Source organism: Sus scrofa, chromosome 1 (genome assembly GCF_054392235.1).
Source record: "Sus scrofa isolate SSC_HxYL_T2T_F1_AM1 chromosome 1, Sscrofa_HxYL_maternal_Yorkshire_Landrace_v2.0, whole genome shotgun sequence".
Classification (NCBI taxonomy): domain Eukaryota; kingdom Metazoa; phylum Chordata; class Mammalia; order Artiodactyla; family Suidae; genus Sus; species Sus scrofa.
Window position 1 is genome coordinate 200,086,226 of NC_139383.1, and position 20,475 is coordinate 200,106,700.

Below are 20,475 nucleotides of genomic sequence, written 5' to 3' on the forward strand. Positions count from 1 at the left end.
CTCATTATTGCTTTTCATGTTATTTAAAATAATACAATAATGTTTTACTTCTTAAATTTCATTCCTTAGCTCTGTTAATACTTTTTATACTGTAGTTTCTAATTTGTCATACACATTTATCCTCTTACAGTTCTGGAGGTCACAAGTCCAAAATCAGTTTCACCAGACCAGAAGCAAGGTGTCTGTAGGGATGTACTCAGTCTGGCAGCTTTAGGGAAGAATGCATTCCTTGCCCTTTCCAGCTTCTTGTACTTGTCAGCATTCTTTGGATTGTAGCCACATCACTGTAATGTTCAAGGCCAGCATCTTCAGATTTCTCTCTGCTCTGTCTTCACATCACCTTCTCCTCTGTATGCATCAAATTTTCTGCCTCTTTCCTGTAAGGACACTTGTGATTGCATTTAGAGACACCAGCATTAAGCCCTATTAACCCGTCACACGCATACCCTATCAGAAGTTTTTTAATCACATCTGTACACTCTTATTTCCAAATGAGGTAAACATTTACAGGATTAGGACCTGATATCTTTGGGAGCCATTATTCTGCTCACCACAGATGTTGCAACTTTGGGATGAAGTGGCCATATTAGCAAAAGATCAGATTAGAGTAAATCCTCATGGATTGTATGCCGTTACAATCACAGGTACCATCCTCTTTACCAAATGATGCAAACTTAAGATGCCATGGTGGAAAAGTGGATGAAATGGTCTAGATATGGTCAATAAGGAGTAGTGAGGACTCTGGAGAATGCATGTTTGGGGAGAGGAGCTAGAATATATGTAAAGGTCAAATTCAGGCTATCATTTTGCAGTCTTAGTTGGTAGCTGCTTTTTTCTTTTTTTTAATTCCTTAAAAGTTGATTTTTCTGTAGTAAAATAATCTTGTTTATCTCTTAGAATCTTCATTTTAGTATTGAGAATAGGCTTTTAAGGGGGGATCCATTAGCATAATTTTAGACTAAAGTATTGCTGTAGTAATGCCATTTACCTAGGTATTCCTAGAGCTTTAATTCTCACTTAATTTTTTATATATTTCTCAGAATAATTACCTTGTTAACTAATCAAGGTTGATTATTTATCAATGAGGAAAGTTTGACATTAAGCTAAAGGACTTCTCCAGAATCACATATTGGATCATTTAATGTCACTAAAAGGATTTTTTTTTTTTGATGTTTCATATGTGTTTTGCTATTGATGAGAATTCTGAAGTCATGAAAGCAGTGTCTCCCTAGTATTAAATTGGTTAATTGGGCCACTTCCTAAATTCTTTTATGTTATATATATGGGATTTTGTTTTTCTAGATCACTGCTTTTAAGAAGCAAGTTACTTCTTTTCGTGTAATGTTATTAAAGAGTTAAACTAATGACAAATCATGGAGATGAACTTAGTTTTAAAACATAATAGAAGTTTGTTTGTTTGGAATTTTTTAAATTTTCCTTTTTTTTTTTTTTTTTTTTTCTTTTTAGGGCCACACCCATTTCATATGGAAGTTCCCAGGCTAGGGGTCCAGTCAGAGCTACAGCTGTTAGCCACAGCAATGTCAGATCCCAGCCTCATCTGTGACCTACACCACAGCTCACAGCAACACCAAATCCAGGGATCAAACCTGCAACCTCATTGTTCTTAGTCGGATACGTTTCCACTGTACCACGACGGGAACTCCTTTTCTTGAATTTTCCATAAACTATGAATGTATGCCTCCAATCTTTGTATATCTTAAAATATCTTTCTTTTTTAAAATTTTTATTTATTTTTTTTTTATGTAAGTATAATTGACTTACAACCCAGTGTTAGTTCCAGGTATGCAACAGAGTGATTCAGTATTTCTATATGTTATGAAGTGATCACCACAGTAAGTCTAGTTACCATCTGTCATCATACAAAGATATTACCTTGTCATTGACTGTGTTCCCCAGGCTGTACCTTTCATCCCCGTGACTCATGTATTTTGCAACTGGAAGTCTGTACCTCTTAATCTCTTTCACCGAGTTCACTCAACATCCCTCCCCAACCTTCTCCCCTCTGGCAGCCACTTGTTTGTTCTGTGAATCTGTTTCTGTTTGTTTATTTTTTATTTTTTTGTCTTTTTGCCATTTCTTGGGCCACTCCTGTGGCTATTGGAGGTTCCCAGGCTAGGGGTCGAATTGGAGCTGTAGCCGCTGGCCTGTGCCAGAGCCACAGCAACACCAGATCTGAGCCGCATCTGCGACCTACACCACAGCTCCCGGCAATGCCGGATCCTTAACCCACTGAGCGAGGCCGGGGATCAAACCCGCAACCTCATGGTTCCTAGTCAGATTTGTTAACCACTGAGCCATGATGGGAACTCCTGTATATCTTAAAATATCTTTCTCCCTCTAAACATGAATAATAGTTTAGATAATTATGTAGTTTAAGTTCATTAACCTTTACTCTTAGAACTTTGTTTATTCTCTATTGTCTTTTAGGATTCAGTTTTACACTTGGTGGTGACTAGGACTACAAATTTGATACTCTTTCCATTGAAGATTATCCAAAATTTTCCTAGAAGCCTATATTACAGTATTTTTTTAAAGTTTTCCTTGAATGTCTTCAGTTGTGGGTAAATAGGGTAGGTTTTAGTAATTAATCCTGCTAGATATTCAGTGAGCTTTGTAAGTTTGAAGACTTCAACTGAGGGAAAAATTTATTTATTTGATTATGGCTTCTGTTTTCTCCATCAGAAAATCTTATTTTTTATGTTCTCTGAGTGTACTCTTTTTGCAAAAATTTTTATTATTTGCACCTGCTTTTTCTTTTATTTCTTCATTCAGCAAGTGTTTATTGAAGATCTACTGTATGCTCTGTCCTGAGAGAATTGACCCAGGGAATATTTGAAGGAGGCTCTCCTGAAGAACTGATAATTGAGTTACTTGAGTTAAGATCTGAAGAGCTGAGTATGAATTAACAAGAGTAAGAGATGAATGAATAGCTTTTTAAATAGAGGATGTAGCATTTGTTTATATTATTTGGAGGAAGAGAACATGACAAACAAGTACTGGGTGCTATATCACTAGATACTGTAAGGAAAGCCCTGATGTGTTAGAAAATGTTGGGAAGGGGGAAACATTATGAAGCAAGGAAAGTCCGGAGAAAGTTGATGGGTGCCTGACCTCTCAGGGCTTTCAGGTGAGCCATATTGAGCAGTTCATTATTCCACAAAACAATGGAAAGCCACTGAATAACTTTTTAGTGCAGATGTGAAAAGGTAAAATTTGTATTATATTTTTTCTTCCAATTTTTTAAATTAATTAATTAATTAATTTATATCATTGTCTTTTTAGGGCTGCACCCATGGTATTTGGAAGTTCCCAGGCTAGGGGTGGAATCAGAGCTGTAGCTGCTGGCCTACACGACAGCCACAGCAATGTTGGATCTGAGCTGCCTCTGTGACCTATATACCACAGCTCATGGCAATGCTGGATCCTTAAGCCACTGAGCAAGGCCAGGGATTGAACCTGCATCCTCGTGGATACTAGTCAGATTCATTTCCCCTGAGCCATGATGGGAACTCCCTTTTCTTCCAGTTTTATTCAAATATAATTGATGTAAGCACAGTATCAGTTTAAGGCATACAGCGTAATGATTTGACCTAAATGGATCATGAAATGATTGCCAAAGTAAATTTAGTTGAATATTCATCATCTCATGTAGATATAAAAAAAGAGGGGAAAATTCTTCTTGTGACAAGAACTCTTAGGATTTACTATGTTAATAACTTTCATATATAACATTATAGCAGTGTTGATTATATTAATCATGTCTGAGTTTGTTTGAATCATAATTGACCCTCAACACTATTAGTTGCTTGTGCACAACATAGTGATTTGATATTTCTGTATATTGCAAAGTGATCACCGCTGAACTTTGTATTATGAAAGGTTTACTTAGGCTGCAGTTTGTGGAGTGAATGGGAGGGAGGGCAGCATGCATGTGAAGAGACAAAATGGGAGGCTGATACTGATAACACCAGCATTGAGAGATGATGGTAGCTCGGACTGTGGTGTTAGAGAAAAAACTGGCCAAATTGAGAATACTTATGAAGTATAATCCATAGAATTTAATGATGGACTGATGGGAGATGAAGTAGAGAGAGGTGTCCAAAATATGTTTTTGATTTCTATTCACTTTGATGAATGATGGTGCCACTGGCAAAAACTGAAAGGAAAGAAAAAAAGATACGTGAAAGAGTACCTTGGGAGCTAGCATAGAGTGAGAAGAAGGCCTAAGTCTAAGCCTTGAATGCTTAAAAGATGAGGATGGGCCTGTTGAGACAAGGATGGAAAAGCTAGGAGTAGGAGAAAAGCTAGGAGTGTGTAGCATCTTGAAAAGCAAATGGGAAGGGTGTTCCAAAAGGAAGTGTTGTGTTGAATGTTGCTGTAAGCAGTCAGTCAGATGAAGACTAAAATGTCTGTTGGATTAAGCATCTTGGAGGAGCTTGTTTTGGTTTCAGAAAACAGTTTGGAGCATCAACCTTTTTTTTTTTTTTTTTTTTTTTTTTTTTTTTTTTTAACGACCTTGAACTATAAAGGGAAGGAAGAGGCAGGAGGTAGCTAAAGGGGAATGAGTCACCCAAAGACTTATTTTTAATGGTTAGCATTTGAGTGTCTTTAGAAGTTTTACTCCAATAGAAAGGGAGAGGTTGAATATAAAGGAGTAAAAGAGGATTGTGTTGGGGTCCTGGGAAGACAAGTAGGTCATTTAAGATTCCTTTGAAGCATGGGCTCCAAAGCAGTAAGAGGGGTTTATCTTAGGTGAGAGGAGAGAGAGTACTCTGTTTTAACAAAGGTATGAGGATAGGATGGGTACAGACATGGGTGTGTTTGTATGTTTGGAATCAACAGGATGGGGAAAGACCCGTGTTCTAAAAGGATTCCTTGACATGATCTCATTATTGGTTGATTTTTGTATTAACTGTGGTGTCTGTTTGGCTATCATTGTCTCTATTGAAAATTTTACTTTAGTAATTGTTTTTCATTTCCATGAGTCTACTTTCAGAGTGTGTTTTTTTTTTTTAATTCAGTGTCACCTCATGAATTGTTGAGTATTTTCTAGTTTAGAGCAATGAATACTGAGTTCACTCCCTGCCCCCACTTTAATTCCTGAACCTTTAAAAATACATCTTCCTCCTATTCTTTGCTCATTAGTATATTTCATTTAGTTTAAAATTTGCATTGCCAGAAATTGCAGTTAGTTCACTGCATTTTCTGTTAGCCAAGCAAAAAATAAAAGTTTAGACTTTTTGCTTTTCTTCCTTTCTTTTCTCTTCTTTTTTTGGTCATTTACCTTTAGTAGGTTAGAAGTTTAGAAAACATATAGAGTAGACGGAGAAAGAAATGATGCTATTCTTTTTTGCCTGCTTCTGTGACCTTTTTCCCTGCCTATCTGCCTTATGTGTTGTCTTTTTAAAAACTTGCATTTTTAGATTTCCACGATTTCATTTGCAGGCATTCAGGATGGCTTGTGTAGGAGAATTAAGAGTGAGTCCAGAAACCCAGGTCCTATTCTTGGCCTTACCGCTAAACTAGCTTTATGACCTTGGGCAATTGTTCTATTTCTCTGTACCTTCTCATTTGTAAAATAGGCTTAGACAGATTAGTTCTATGATTGATTTGGCTCTGATTAATTATACAGGTTATCAAAATCAAATTTGCAAATATAAATATGTGACTATTTTTTTGTAATGATTAATGGGACATTTCAGGCTTCAAATGGGAGAAAAATTACCCAAGATTGACCATTTTTCCTCTTCATATTGCTCTAAAGTTTTATAATGTGCTCATCTGTCATTACCATAGGTAACTTTGAGATAGCTGCCTTAAGTTACAAGATACAGTTTATAAATTACCATGTCTCATACCTTGGGAGATTAAAAGTATTTCGTATAGCTTAGATTATCCTTTGCAGAGAGATATGGCCACAAGGACTTTGTGTTTCTTCACTGTAGTCCAGCTATACAATATAGTACTTAGTGTTCGATCATCTAGTAAGTATGCATTCCAGAGGTCAGCTAACTATTCGTCCTCATATTTGACAAAATCTATTTGTATATAAGCATTAATGGGCCATGTAGCTTATTATATCAAAGGTTTCATAGCAGCAGAGTTTCCATCCCATCCCACACTGCAAATGACTTAGGTATTACCATATTATACACTGCTACCAATGCTGTTAGCTGGCATTCCATTTTTTCTCTCTTGCCCTCCTGAGATGCTTTGAGTCTGTTGCTATATAGGTTTTTTTCCTGTGGACTTCCCCCAACCTTTAGATTTCTTATTTTATGCAGATCTAATCCAGATTTTCCTTGCCTGTTTTTATAATTAAACTTGTCTCAGTGCTCATCAAACAAAGGTCCTTCAGTTAACAGTATCTATTTTCCTTCAAATGCCTGTTTAGCAGTGACCTTTTGTTATATGAATATATCTTTTGATCCTTACCTCCCTTAACATATTTGATCAAAGTGGTGTTTCTCAGAAAAAATAGGGCTTGCCCTAAGAAGAATTCTGATATCAATTACTAAGAGAATATAATTTTCTCCACATTGTTTATATGTGTCTGTTTTGTCTTCTGCTAATGGAGCATGGAGGGGTTCTATATTAGACTGTGTATCCATAGGTAAGCAGAAGAAAACTCTGTAGGGTTTTAGTCTTCAATTTTTTACTAAAGGACTCTGCCAAAATGGTTGTTTTAATAACTTCTGTTTCAGGGCTAAAGTGTTGCTTAGGAGTCCTAACAGTGGAATTATATATGGAGCTTTTTTTTTAACTTGAGATATTACTGAGTGGGTTAAACCAAATGACCAGGTTCAAGACTCTTTGTTATGATTGTGAGAGCGGTTTTGCCTAATAAAAGGCAGTGGCTGAACTTTAATGAATACTTCCCAACTCAGCCTTTCAATTTGGGAGTTTGTTTGGTTTTAAAATACAAAAATGGTCACCAAATTTTATGATTATATCAAAGATTAATTCAGTCTTGTGATTGTCATAGTACTTTGTATTGAAATGTTCAGATCAGCTGATAATGCTACTCTGGGGGGCACCATGAGCTCAGAGGAGATTTTAAGACTAGGCCAAAACTAGAATTTCTCTTAGAAATAAACTTAACCCTTCACAGACAAGATGAATCCCCTTGGGATTTATTAATATTTGTAGATATATGCCAATTTAATAATTTGACTAAGTAAAATGCTCATTAGTAGTCTATTTATGGGAAATGATTATGTAAACATAGTATTTATAAGCAAATAATTTCTGCTAATAACTATAACTATCTGCTATATTTATGTAGCAATAGTTGGCTGTTTGACCAAGATTCTACAAATTACTCAGAATCCCAGGAGGTAAGATTTCTGAATCACTTATTTTCAGTATGTAAAAGTCCAGCCACAAATTAATTTGCCTTTAACTGTATTTTTCTATTTGCAGTGGAGCTGGACCTAAAATTTTATTAGATGATTGACTTGGTTTGTTATTTTTACATGTCTAATATATATTTTTCCAAAGTTTGGGTTTTGTTTTTAGAAAGCATGCCCTGTTTATTTTCAAAGAATTGTTTGGTAGTTTGGTGGAAAATAACTACTGGACTTTTCTATAAAAAGAGACCCCTGTTAGGTAGTATTAGAATCTAGACATGGCTGTGTATGTGGGAATGTAGTAATAATTAAATAGTTTCCACTTGCTGAGTTCCTCACTTTGTCATCTTTCATGTGGCTGCTTTACATCCATTCTCTCATGTAAGCTTGCAGCAACATTCAGAGGTAAGCATTAATATGCCCATTGTACAGATGAAGAATGTTGGATTAGTAGTATCAAATGTCTTAAGCATACAGTCATCTCTCAGTATCTGCAGGGATTGGTTCCAGGAGCCCCTGTGGATACCACAATGCACCAATGCTCAAGTCCCTTCTATAAGATAGCATAGTACAGATGTGAAACCTGAAGATATGGAGGGCTAACTGTAATACCTCCAACCACTGCTTTAGCCTAGCTAAAGGAGTTGAGGTACAGAGATGAGGCAACTTGCCATTGACCTTCAGCAGATGACTTAACCTCACCATGGCTTAATCATCTTCTGTCCACTATCTATCTAGGCATTCCATTTAATCTTTACCACAGATACACAGATGCCTAGGTTCCACACCTACTGTGGAAATTTGATTTTTTTAATTTTCATTTTTCAAAAGGCCCATAGATAATTCTTTTGTATAGCCATAATTGAGACCATTGCCTTAATATAAATGGTATGTTACAGTCAGGCAGCCTTAAATTAGAGTCCTTATTCTCCTAAACTTACCTTTTGAGTGATGTTGGCCATGTTCTTTTGTCTTATTAAAGTTCATCTATAAATTGCAGATAGTATTATTACCCACTTTAGAGTGTTGTTGAGAGTGAATTGAGGTAATGCTTGTATAAAAACACTCATCAGAATGATTTAGAATTCATCCTAAACATTGTCTGCTATTAAGGTATCATTAGTTTTTTTGTTTGTTTTTTTAAATGACTGCACCTAAGGCATATGGAAGTTCCCAGGAGGGTTGAATCTTAGCTGCAGCTGAGGCCTATGCCAGCTGCAGCTGAGGCCTATGCCAGAGCAACAGCAACACTGGATCTGAGTCATATCTGTGACCTACACTGCAGCTTGTGGCAACATTGGATCCTTAACCCACTGAGTGAGGTCAGTGATTGAACCCACATCTTCATGAACACTAATATTGGGTTCTTAACCTCCTATGCCACAGGAACTCAAAACACAGACCCTTGCCATATTGTGAATCAACTTGATGTCAGAAAAGTGATCTGATGAATACCACTACAAGGAATGAAGCATGGCCAGTTTTCATTATTTACCCTCTAGTAGTGGAATTATCATAGGAGGCAGACAAGTAGGCGAGAGATCCGTTTTATCACACCACAGCCAGCCAGACTTCTCTGCTGGATAATAGTTTGGTCCTGGTAGGATAAAGAAGGGGTGAGGGGTTGCTAGGAAACTGTTTCCTTTCTGAGTTTTTTTTCTTCTTCCTCTTTCTCTCCCAGCTTCTTCTCAGAGCTTAGCATCACTAGTGTCATCAGTCTCCTAGTGTCTTAAGTGCATCCTGATTTACTTAGGTACTTTTCCCCACTCCTACTTATCTCCCCTTTACCTCCATTAAATCTCATTCTATCCTTCTTTCAGATTGCGTTAAGTTGTGACTCATGTGATGACTTGGCCCTCAAGTCTACATTACTAGGCTTACTCAAGTAAAGACCAACCTAAATCCTGACCATCTTCCTGCCTTGTGTAAGCTCATTCCAGACCAGAGGTTTTTGCTTTTTTTTTTTTTTTTGTCTTTTTAGAGATGTACACACAGCATGAGGTTTCCAGGCTAGGGGTCTAATCAGAGCAGTAGCTGCCAGCCTACACCACAGTTACAGCAAAGCAGGATCCAAGCCATGTCTGCAACCTACACCACAGCTCATTGCAACGCCAGATTCTTAACCCAATGAGTGAGGACAGGGATTGAATCCATGTTCTCATGGATGCTAGTTGGGTTCGTTAACTGCTGAGCCATGACAGAAACTCTGGGTTTTTGCTTTTGATTATTGGTAAAGGATTAGATTAGCTGAGCTTTCAAGCTTGTCCATAGTGTTGTGCTAGACCTTTTGATCTTCTTATCAAAACTTTTTATATCTAATGGTTATGGAGTAGCATAATAATGATACATGTTATTACAACTAGATTAGGTTACAGTAGATTAATTGTTTAACATTTCCATATAACAGTCTTCATTACATGTATATATAATTGCTTTGCAATGTGAAAGTTGAGGTTGGACCACTTAAGCAATATAATAACTTACTGGCTTTCTCAAAGGCTGAAAAACCTATGGAAAATGTAGAATTGAAGCTAGACTTTAAAGGATAGGTGTACTTATTTTTCTAAGTAGGGAAGGAAGGCAAGGGATTCCAGTTAAGGGAACTGACATGAGCAAAGCCTTGAAGGATCATGCAAATTTTGATTGTTGTGAGTATATTGTTTTTTACTTTTTCAGAGGGTTCATATAAGTAGGAATAAAACTAGACATTTGGAATCAAACTTTGAGAAATCTTGAATGTTAAACTAAGATGTCTAAATTAGTAGGCTTTTGATATGTCCTGTGAATTCATTTGGCTTTTCTTGGCTAATATACACATACAAATTAGTTTTGAGATTCTCTTAAGAGATTCACATTTTCATTGCATCCTTAACCACTTGACTTGGTTCATAAGTTGACGGCCATTGCCAAGTCTTTTCTATCTTAAATGGTTGTTCTCTGGGGAAAGTGTAAGATAAACTACTTTTATCAAGATACTTTACCTGTTAAGACATTTTGAGCTATGCCTGTTGAGCCTCTCCCCCATTTCTTTCTTGTTAATGATCAGGTTTCAGTTCTACAGTATAATGAGTGTCTGCTTATTCCAAGAGTTGTGAATTCTTATTTAAAGCTTTCTTTTTTTTTTTTTTATTTCCTTCATTCTTAAAAGGGTTGTGTATGTATTTTGTTTATAAGATAGTTATTAACTTTCCTGTTTCTCTTCCTTTGCAGACCTAGAGGATCAAGACATAATGGGAGCATTTTTAGACAAACCAAAGATGGAAAAACATAACGCCCAAGGCCAGGGTAATGGGTTGCGATATGGGCTAAGCAGCATGCAAGGCTGGCGAGTTGAAATGGAGGATGCACATACAGCTGTGATTGGTTTGCCAAGTGGACTTGAAACATGGTCATTCTTTGCTGTATATGATGGGCATGCTGGTTCTCAGGTTGCCAAATACTGCTGTGAGCATTTGTTAGATCACATCACCAATAACCAGGATTTTAAAGGGTCTGCAGGAGCACCTTCTGTGGAAAATGTGAAGAATGGAATCAGAACAGGTTTTCTGGAAATTGATGAACACATGAGAGTCATGTCAGAGAAGAAACATGGTGCTGATAGAAGTGGGTCAACAGCTGTAGGTGTCTTAATATCTCCTCAGCATACTTATTTCATTAACTGTGGAGACTCGAGAGGTTTACTTTGTAGGAACAGGAAAGTTCACTTCTTCACACAAGATCACAAACCAAGTAATCCGCTGGAAAAAGAACGAATTCAGAATGCAGGTGGTTCTGTGATGATTCAGCGTGTGAATGGCTCTTTGGCTGTGTCAAGGGCCCTTGGGGACTTTGATTACAAATGTGTCCATGGAAAAGGTCCTACCGAGCAGCTTGTTTCACCAGAGCCTGAAGTCCATGATATTGAAAGATCTGAAGAAGATGATCAGTTCATTATTCTTGCATGTGATGGTATTTGGGATGTTATGGGAAATGAAGAGCTCTGTGATTTTGTAAGATCCAGACTTGAAGTCACTGATGACCTTGAGAAAGTTTGCAATGAAGTAGTCGACACCTGTTTGTATAAGGTAGCTAGACTTTTTTTTTTTTTTAAGGCAAAATGATTTTATGTCATCTTAATTATTATCCTAGTATATTAACATCTTAGAACCAATACTTCTCAGGAATAAGTTTTTGGTACTATTCATCCGTTATGAAAATAATATAGTAATACTTCTTAGAAATAAATTACCCAATTACCAAAAATATAATAGTTGTAATCTGAATGTTTAGTCTTGTAATAATCTTGACTACTTGAGCTTTTTAATACTGTGGAATATTACATCAAAGTGCATGTTTAAAAAAGGGAATGGGGAGACCTCAGTGTCTATAAATGAAAAGCATTTTAGAATTTTAATATTTATTTTTGCCATGTGATATCTCAGTACACTTATGGAAGTACTTTGAGACTATGGTATAATGAATCTGTAGTACCAACAGAGAGAATTTAGTGATCATTTGGTGTGATGTACTAGAAATAGCCTTGGACATGGAGTCAGAAGAACTTGGTATGAGACTGTATGACTTCAGGTAAGCTCTTTAAACTATCTGGAAAATCAGCTTTTTTTTTTTAATAAAAGATTATTATCTTGTCTCAGAGTGATGGGATGATCAAATTGGATTGTTTATACAGATAAGCAAGAGAAGGCTCTACAGGCTTAAGAGTCACTCTTGTAATCAAATCTTACCTCTGTTAGTTTTATACTATATGGTCTTGAACAAATTGTTCAACTTCTCTCAGCTGCTTTTGTTTTTGCCATGCCTGCAGCATGCAGAAGTTCCTGGGCCAGGGATCGAACCTATGCCACAGCAGTGACCCGAGCCACTGCAGAGACAATGCCGGATTCTTAACCTGCAGCACTACAAGGGAATTCCTTTCTTAGCTGTTAAATGGAGAAAATAGTATCTAACTTATAAGACTGTCGGGGAATTAAATTAATGAGTTAATGTATACACATGAAGTGCCTAGTTTAGTAAACAATGCGCTGCTCCCTTTTCTAGAGAAGTTAAAAAATATTATACAATTTACTTTATTTAGTTGAAGCACTAAAACTAGTATCTAAGCCCTTGACTTAGGGTAACTGTTCTTTCTACCACACTGTTCTGTTTTGTCAGTAATGCTCATTAACTGCTTTTTTGTTTAACAAATGCTGATTTTATAAAACTCTTTTGAGGCTATGTATTTGACTTTCTTTTAGCATGCAGAAATAGAAAGTCAACATAACATTCTTTTTAATTTTACATTCACACTGACAGCTCTACTTAAAATCTTAATTAAAAAGCAGGTTTATGTAACATACAGCACAAATCAAGTTTATGTAACATCCAATGCATATGTTAAAAAAAAAAAATCAATAGAGGAGTTGCCTGGTGGTGTTTTGGGTTAAGGATCTGGCATTGTCGCTTCTGTGGCTCCAGCTGCAGCTGTGGCTCAGATTTGATCCCTGGCTTGGGAAGTTTTGTGTGCCACAGGTACAGCCCTGCAAAAATCAATAGAGCAACAACTTAATAGTGCACACTGTTAATTTCTGAATTTGGGGGGAACCAAACAATATGCGTATGTTCTTTGTCCCATTTAGTCTTAAAAAAAGGATAAAATAGCATTCATTTGTTAAGTTTATTCTTTATATACTTGAGAATTAAATGCTTGTTAAATAAATTAAAACCTGGTTTCTTGAGAGACTTGTCAGATTCAGATATTAGTAAATTATGATTCAGATTCCACCTTTTCTCTTCTGCATTGTCCATTTTAAAAATTATGCCGTACCTTATCATTTGCCACATTTTATATAGATTTCTCCCAAAATTCTTTTTAATATTAAATTCTTTGTACTGTTTGCTTAATCTAATGGTATACATCAACTTTTCTGTGTAGGGGAATTAACTACTTAAAATTTAAAAGTTAACTCCAGGAGTTCCTGTTGTGGCTCAGTGGTTAACGAATCCAACTAGGAACCATGAGGTTGCGGGTTCGATCCCTGGCCTTGCTCAGTGGGTTAAGGATCCGGCGTTGCCGTGAGCTGTGGTGTAGGTCGCAGACGTGGCATTGCTGTGGCTCTGGTGTAGGCTGGCGGCTACAACTCCGATTTGATCCCTAGCCTGGGAACCTCCATATGCTACAGGAGCGGCCCAAGAAATGGCAAAAAGACAAAAAAAAAAAAGTTAACTCCAATTTCTACTAGGAAGAGGAAGTCTGATTTGTGGGAAGCTAAAATTGATCCAAGTATTGTAATTATAGCATTTTGAATGCTTATGTGTCTTTAAAAAATGAATGTATTGCCTAAAAGTTAAGCCTTTTTTTTAAATTATGAAAGTTAAAAAGCTGGTTTGTAAACTTTAAATATGTAGTTTTACTTCTTACTATGAAGCAAACTAATTAGTCCCACAATTTATTTCATTTTAAGTGTAAATTTGTCAAATATACAGGTCAAACAGTGTTGTAAGGAATACCACAAGAATTTTCTATCTTATTGAACTGGATGAATGTATGTGTGTATGTGTATTTGTGTTAAGTATCTCTCCACATTAAGAAGGCCACCAGTAAATGTTCAGAAATACTTGTTTTATAGAATTTTTGTAAATGATTGTGGAAGTAGAATTTAACCTGTAGTGTTTCTCTCCTGTCATTTGGAGTGTTGGTTATTCTGTATACCATGTATACTCTATATGTATGCGGGGTGCCCATCCACATATGCATAAATATATTTTTCTCCTTTAAAACAATATATATTTTCACTAGAACAATTGTTGTTATAGTTGGCATGGCCGTAAAGGTTCTCAAGGCTTTGAAGAGCAAAAAGAAAAATACTCTCTCAAACTTTTTTCTTCCCAGGGAAGTCGAGACAACATGAGTGTGATATTGATCTGTTTTCCAAATGCACCCAAAGTATCACCAGAAGCAGTGAAGAAGGAGGCAGAGTTGGACAAGTACCTGGAAAGCAGAGTAGAAGGTGGATCATTTAACAAAAAATAAGTAGCTTTATTAAAGAAAAACCTCAACATAATCAAACTTTTAACATTTTAGCTTTTAGATCTTTACATATACGCCTTTGATTGACCTTTAGTGTTCAGTGGATCAAGGTGGGAATGGGCATTTCTGTAGTAGCTGCTTGGATATGTTATTCTCCTATCACAGTTTTATTTGCAATAATAACTAGTATGGCCCAGTACATTCTGTTCAGGATACTTTTGTTTAAAAAGGCTACAGTACTTATATGCTTTCAAATTCTTGATGAATTAATTCATCGGCACAAATAATTTCATGCCAGGAAAGTCTCATTTGTGGTTTATTTAATTATAAACAGATTATTTATGATGGTGACAATTTGAAAACTATCTGTGAAAAGCTGTGTGTATTAGCTTAAGATCTTTGGACTTTTAAAAAAATAAAGATCATAGCCTGGTTATTAACAACTTTCATGTGCCCCAGCTTTTAAAAATTTAAACTGTTTGAAAGCTTCTTACCTAAGCCATTAAACTGCCTCATCTAGACAACATAAACCTGAATAGAAGACATACTAGGTCTCTACCTGGCAGAAATGTAAGCGCTGAAGAAAAGAATTGAGTTGGGAATTCAAGAAGTTTAGTTGTCATAATTCTGCAAATTACTTTGAGACAATTAGAAAGGTGTTTGTAACTCTCAAGTATAATGCCTTTACACATTTGAAAAACTTTTAAGTGATCGTTGATGCAGCTACTCTCTGATATGAATATTAAGTCTCCCCAGAGGATTCCAATTTACTGCATATATACAGTAAGCATATAGATTATGCAGTTTCTTTAAGCAGAACACTTGACATGCCTATAATAGTGTTAAAAAACATTTTGGCTCCTAATGTCATTACTTTGCACTTTAAAGACCTCTGATAGCATGTAAACATTGACCTACACACTATTATATCCTGCAGTGCCTGCATTATTTAAATTAATATGCACTTTAATTTTGTTTTCTCCCTTTTTTACTGTTTTATGTGAATTATAATTAGTCTGGTTTAGAATCAAGATTGGTTTTGATTTTCACTACTGTCTAGGGCTGATATTTTGTCTTTCATTTCTCTCCCCTACTTGATAGTGATATATTTAGTATGTGTATGTACTATTTAGTATTTCATTCATTGGACATACTATTCAGTGAGTTCGTTTCCTCACTATTACCAAGGTCTTGGAAATTTTTTTGTTTTAAATGATACATTTCAATATAAATTATTTATATATAATACAGTAAGATAAAATAGAATGCTACCAAGTCATATCATATTGGTTCAAACTGTTAGTGGAAAAAATAAATCCTTAAGAAGACTCTGTATTGGGAGATGTTGATAGTTCATTTATTGGCACTTTAACTTGGGTGTACCTGTTTATTGATTTAAAGAAATAAGTATTTTAGTTATATTTATTATGAAATGAGGTCAAACTTTAGAAATGAATTGCTAATTTTTCTCTTTAGTGTACACTCTAAGTTTTTGATATAATTCTAAATAATTGCTTTAGATACATACTTTTGTTATATTAAGTTTTATATTGCTTATTATCAAGCAGAATTGACATCTGAACAGAGTTTACATTAATATTCAATATTTTTGGTATGTAGAAGTGTTATATTTGTACCATTCAATTGGAGATGATTATGTCATAAATTAAGTACAATATTCTTTACTGAGATAGCTTTGATGAGACTGCAACTTGAGAATAAATATTACATTAATTAAATCCATTACTATATTTCAAAACATAGAAAGAATGTAACTATTTGCATTGTAAAAGTTGTTATATATCTTAAAAAGTGATAAATACTGCATTCAGCTTCCAAAACGGGCACTTCGTAGCTTTTTTTTTCTTTTTTTAAATACATGCCTTCACTATATTGCTGTGACCTACTAAACCTCATTTTATTTGCTTTGAATACTTTTGGCTTCTCTGTCCACACCACAGAAAAGAACAAAGGCTTTTCAGCTCTCCTCCTGTAGTCTTTTAAATACTTGACTCTAGTGTTAATGAAAAAATTCAGCTCATAATTTAAACCATACCACTTAATGTTGTGGTCCCTTTAAGCCAATGTAAGAGGATATCTGTGTGTATGTGTTTTCATTTGCTTCTGACTGCCCAAGCTTTAAAGTTGCTAATTTGGAGATAACTGATAGAATCCCTCGGACTTTGTGGAGGGCAATGGGGAGGAGAATGTGTTTATATACATGAAATAATAGATTTTCTATACATATATATTCGTTAATAAAAGCATTCAGTCTTTTTACAATTCTAATTAAAATGTATAGTCCAAGAACAATTAAAGGAATATTTCTTAAAACTTCTTTTTCTTTTTTTTTTAAGCAGAAAGGAGCAAGAGTAGTATTAATGATCAGTTAGTTTAAATGTATTGTCCCGTGTGGAAAAGGTGATTTAACTGTTTTGAAAGCCTTATTTTTTAAAGAATTTGTCTTCCTGTAATTTACTTTACAGTTAAAATATCCTAATTTTTATATTTTAACAAAGGAGATGTAAGATACGTCAAATATAGATGATTCAAAGTAATGTTTTTAGGCCTGAAACCATCATTGATTGAATTTATCATCAGTGTTCATTTATATTGTACCTAGTTACCTACCCAATAATTGTATTGGCTTAGCAAAGACTGTATGTTAAGTGTGTTACAGCTTTAAATTGTGAAATTGTGCAGTTTAGGTAAACATCAAATTTCTTTATTTTTGTACAGCAGATTTCCAGCATTAGAATCATGTAGAATAAATAAACTAGATGTTAAAGATGATGCAATAAAGGAACTTGGCAAACCAAATCTGAGATCCTTGCTTTTTGTTCAGATTTAAGACTGGTTTAAAAAAAAAAAAGGCAAAAAATAAAAGACGGTAAAATTTGGCCTTAATCCTAAAAGGACAATTTGAGCCATTTAAAGAAATACGGGTAGCAATGTTCTGTCTTTTAATATGTGGCTTTAATGATGAGTTAATATTTTAAAACTTGATCAAAGTTTGAAAGATCTTTATATACATTATTTTCAAAGGTATTTACAAATTGAGAACTAGAATGATCCCCAGCGATGACAAAGAAAATTTCTTAGTGTAAACATTGAAAAACAAAAAACTGAACTTGAACATATAATTTACAAATACCTTTGGCATGATCTTGCATTTAGAATAAATATGCTAAAACTCCAGGTAAAGACTTCTTGTACTTAACAGTTTGAGAGCACTTTAAGTTGTCTGCACATAATTGTTGGTATTCTGTAGTATAAATAACAATATGCATCTTTGTGGCAACACTGCAGATATCACTCTACCCATTTAATAACTGTTTTAATTTTAAATATAGCTTAATGGTTTATCAACCTTTTTCTTTTTAAAAATTTGTCATGTAATTTAGACTTTTTCCAATCTATAGGCTCTGGTCAAATTAATCAGCTAAGGAAATGGTATATATTTAAAGATATTTTAGACAAAAGTTAGGCTGAGAATGGTGTTCAAGTATATGACTTATGCTGCACATGCTACTTCTTAAGTATCATTTTGTAAATATAAACATACATGTAAATATGATTTGGGTTATTATATAATCAATAAATCCATCATACTTAAAAGTTTTCTTTTTTTCAAATCTTGAAATTTTTAATATTTTTAAAAAAATCTGTGCACGGTATTTTCAGGGAAAAGTTCAGGAAACATGTTTCCAGTTTAAAGAGAGGAGTTATCTCCTCAGATGTAATTAGTTGGCATCTTAAGAGGAATATTCTCATTAGTACACACATATCCCTGATTATATAATACATTGATTTTAATATGAAAATTCACATTTTTATCTTGTTTATTTTCATTCTTTGAAGTTAATCTGGAAAGTATCTCCTCTTTTGCGTCTTTTTGTACATCCCTTTGTCATAAATTTTCAAAGGTCAACTTGATTTTTTTTTTCTTACAATAGTTTAGAAAATCTCAGATGTGGTAAATGCCATCTTTAAAAACCTAAGTTATCTTTGTTTCAGTTTTTGCTATTATTAAATTTGGATAACACTTACAAAAAAAGTACTTCTGATTCCCAGAAATCATAAAGAAGCAGGGGGAAGGCGTCCCTGACTTAGTCCATGTGATGCGCACATTAGCGAGTGAGAACATCCCCAGCCTCCCACCAGGGGGTGAATTGGCAAGCAAGTAAGTTACAGTCTGTGTACTCTAACCATTTATCTCAGTCTGTGAAAATGTTAGGTGTCTGTTGGTCAAATGTGTATTTACCTAATTTCTAAAGTGATATGGTTATCTCTGTCTTCAAAAATGTTTAACCTGTAGTTCAGTGTTTTTTACTATTAATGATATATGGTGCTTATTTAGAATAGATATCAGAATGTCACTGTAACTAATTACATGGAAGGCTCTCTTTAGTGGAGGCTTGGATTATACTGATTTCTTCATATAATGTACATGAGATAATACAGTGAAAGAATTTTTAAACTAAATTAGTACTATAAAATTCTAAGTAGTATTAATCCTACTAATTATTATAATTTGATTTTGTTAATACTTGGATAACTGAACATCCCATGAATAAGCATATTTCTCTTCCTCCATGTGGGCCATTTCTCTCCATCTCTGATTTTTCCAAGTATTTTTGGTTGTTGATTCTGGTTGGTTGGGTTTTGGTGTGAGAGTAGATAGGATGCATTTCTTGCTTCTTTTCTCTTTGCACTTTAGTTCATAGAACTGGACTAATCCATGTTAAATATTAAGCTTACATCATTATAAACTAAAACGGAGACGTCAAGCAATTTTATAATTCAAGGCTTAAATCATTTTTACCTCAGATATTCCTATAATTGACCTACAAAGATATATTGACTAATTTCCTTGATTCTCCACTGTATTCTGTAAGTGTAGCCTCATGTTTTTTGTCATCACTTCACTAACTAGTAATTGTAAACCTCCTGTTTGAAGCTTTTGTTTTTTGGAAATTGTTGCTTCCAAAATGACCTTCTGTGAAATGACTGCCAGTAAAATTGCTTCAGATCAATTTTCGAAGTATGGAGGCTGTAACTTAGAAATAACATTACTGAGTCTTTATTTTTAATGAAATAGTATTCAGAAACAAATTCCTAGACTTGCCAGGGAAATTTCATATTTGACATTTGTTTTAATAGAGCTTTTTAAAAGGGGTGTTGTGAAAAGCAGAAATTTAAATGTAAAATATCTAAATTATTTTACTACAGCAGATGTTGAAGTTATTTCTATTACAAAACTAACATTCAGCTCTTAACCAGAATATATTAGTATTATATCTTAAGAACTGCATTGTCATTTCTGACTCATAGCCACTCAATACCAATTCAAATAGAAATAGATCATATAGACTGATTTTCTTTTTCAAGCTATGACTTTTAGTCTTCTATTAATTCCGTTAGTAGAATGTTACATTTTAGAATAAATTCACCTCTAATTAAAACTGTGGGGCCCAAACATTTTAAAATAAGGCTCACTTATTGACAGTAAGAAACAGAACTAAAATAATTTAAGTGTATGATTATCTTTGACATTTCAGTGAACACCTGGCCTGTGAATTATCAAACAGTTTTGTACTCTGAAGAATTAACTTTCTGCTCTTTTCTAAATTTAGGCGGAATGTAATTGAAGCCGTTTACAATAGACTGAATCCTTACAAAAATGATGACACTGTAAGTAACATTTTAGCTCCCTCTGCTTTCCCTTCCCCTCCACTCTAAATGCATATCCTTCCTACCTGTTTTTGCAGAGCTGTTCATTGCACCCATTCTCTTACACACACCCCTGATTGATTGCTCTGAAATCTGCCTGCACCACAGTTCTAGTGATTGAGGACATAATCATGGTGAGTGGCCATTTATCTCAAAAAAGAGGAGTCCCTTTTAATTATTCTGGTTTTTTAATGCCTGTGCAAGCAATCAACTTCACAGTTTTCTTCACTAACTGTTTTTTTGAGGTTGGGAATATCTCTGCTCAGAATCTTAAACTATTCTGAATTTTATAAGCAGTTGCAATAGAAGTTCAGAATGTTCATCTCCATTAGTTTTTTTTGGTTGGAAATAGCTTTATGAAGAACC

General features: G+C 34.7%; 1 protein-coding gene across 16 annotated transcripts in view; it reads left to right on the forward strand.

Annotated features, from left to right (window-relative positions):
• The window catches only part of PPM1A (protein phosphatase, Mg2+/Mn2+ dependent 1A), a 51,558-nt gene that overhangs the window by 24,587 nt on the left and 6,496 nt on the right, over positions 1–20,475 (forward strand). For 10 of the 16 annotated variants that reach the window (XM_084982708.1, XM_084982750.1, XM_084982756.1 and 7 more), the window contains 4 exons: positions 10,581–11,434; positions 14,239–14,356; positions 18,451–18,559; positions 20,013–20,070. In XM_084982708.1, the coding sequence (XP_084838834.1) occupies positions 10,581–11,434; positions 14,239–14,356; positions 18,451–18,559; positions 20,013–20,070 (1,139 nt within the window). Of the gene's footprint in view, positions 1–7,306; positions 7,359–10,580; positions 11,435–14,238; positions 14,357–18,450; positions 18,560–20,012; positions 20,071–20,147; positions 20,244–20,475 lie in introns of all 16 variants that reach the window. The other 6 variants (XR_014820225.1, XR_014820220.1, XR_014820227.1 and 3 more) reach the window with 2 other exon arrangements.